The sequence below is a fragment of the Apaloderma vittatum genome, unplaced genomic scaffold (assembly GCF_000703405.1).
Source record: "Apaloderma vittatum isolate BGI_N311 unplaced genomic scaffold, ASM70340v1 scaffold37577, whole genome shotgun sequence".
NCBI classification, from domain to species: domain Eukaryota; kingdom Metazoa; phylum Chordata; class Aves; order Trogoniformes; family Trogonidae; genus Apaloderma; species Apaloderma vittatum.
Window position 1 is genome coordinate 1,693 of NW_009725263.1, and position 1,644 is coordinate 3,336.

Consider the following 1,644-nt stretch of genomic DNA (forward strand, 5'->3'; position numbering starts at 1 on the left):
GAATGTGAAATGAGAGAAGATTGAACTGTTATGTACATGCTGTGCACTGGACAGAATGCAAGAAAAAAATTATTAAATGTAGTGCTTCTGTTTTGGCACAACCTCTTTCTGGGTCTGCATATAAACATGTTCTCAAATCACTACAAGTATAATTTGTTTTTAGAGTTTCTTCCTGAAATATAGCCCATATCATAGACGTCCCTAAGTGCTTGTAATTCTTTGTAAATAATGAGTTTATTGTCACAACTGCAGCTCCCCTGGTAATGATGTTTCCAAAACACAAAAAATAACCAAGACTGAACTAATCATTAGATATCTTTACCCCATTATGCAAATATCTTGATTTTCTTTTCATCTGATGACTGATCACATTATAAAAATGCAAGTCTGTCTCCAGCATTTCTGTAATTGATTATATCCAATTTGCCTGTAAATACCCTGTGTCAATTTAGGTCAGTGCTTCCTGTATGATCTGGAACTTGACACTTGAGCATACTACTCTTAAACTTCCCCGTTGGCTGTAGGTCCAATTAAAGCCGAGATCATTATAAGAAGTTGCTCAACCTAGTCAATCTTTTGCTAAGGATTTTCTAAGTATTATTTTTTTCACACTGCTTGCTTATTCATCAGGTACAAAGGTTGAACAAAAACAAAGTGCTGTTGCCTCACATTATTTCTTCTCAGTGCATTGAAAAATCACTTGGTGTACATTGCCTCTGAGAAGCAACAGACAGGTAAGACACTTGGGACATCTTTTTCAAAATGTAGGCAAAGATTTCTTAGTAAACCTTGTTCCTAGATTGGAAACATATAGATCTTGAGATGCATTAAAAGTACAGGAACTACTATGAACCTTGGACATGCCCAGTTGTTAAGTAAACTGTAATTCAGTTGAAAGTCAGGGAACAGCCTGTTTCTTCTTCGTAAGCTCCACTATATTATATAAACTCAATTACCTCCTCAAAACTGCATTCTTCTTTACAAATGTAAGAAAAACAATGGGAATTACATTACCATTAAATGATGAAATCTTCAAAAGGTCTCCACAGAAAATCTTTTCAAGAAAATGCTTCTAATTACAAGGAAATGTCAGGTATTACTTGTGTATTGACAGTCTCGGTTTCTTTTCAAAGCAATTACTTTAAACAGCAATTGTTAAAATCTGGTTCTAGTAAAAAGCTAAACCGCAATTAAAATTACAGATGCCTTCCTGCTCTTCCACTGATTATATGAGTTCCTACACACACAATGCAGGAAATCTAAGTGCTAAGGAACTCCCCACTTTTCCAGTAGGAACTAAAGCAAAAACCAGGAACTAAGTTTTTGACTTAGACATCTGTAGACAGAACTTTTAGGCAGTAAAAAGATTTTTCAAGTTAATGGCATACTCTTCATTCAGACTTTTTAACTTTTTGCTTGAAGTTTTGAAAAAACTTTAACTTTCATTTTCTTTTTTTAATCTGGAAGATAAAAATCTGAAAAGGAGATATTGAGATTCACTTAATCCACAATCTTTTCTTCTTCAGATGCTTAAGAAAAAGTCTAAAAATGAAGGAATATTGTACCCTTAACAGAACATTTTAATTGATGTCCAGCATAAACAGAGATTGACTTAATGCCTGACAGAGATGTTTAGCATTCCTG

General features: G+C 34.0%; 1 protein-coding gene across 1 annotated transcript in view; it reads left to right on the forward strand.

Moving 5' to 3' along the window:
- Positions 1-630: 630 nt before the first annotated feature.
- Positions 631-1,644, forward strand: part of LRRC19 (leucine rich repeat containing 19) — a gene marked incomplete at its 5' end in the record, with an annotated part of 7,184 nt that continues 6,170 nt past the window's right edge. The window contains 2 exon segments of the mRNA XM_009872822.1: positions 631-709; positions 712-734. Coding sequence (XP_009871124.1) covers positions 631-709; positions 712-734 — 102 coding nt within the window.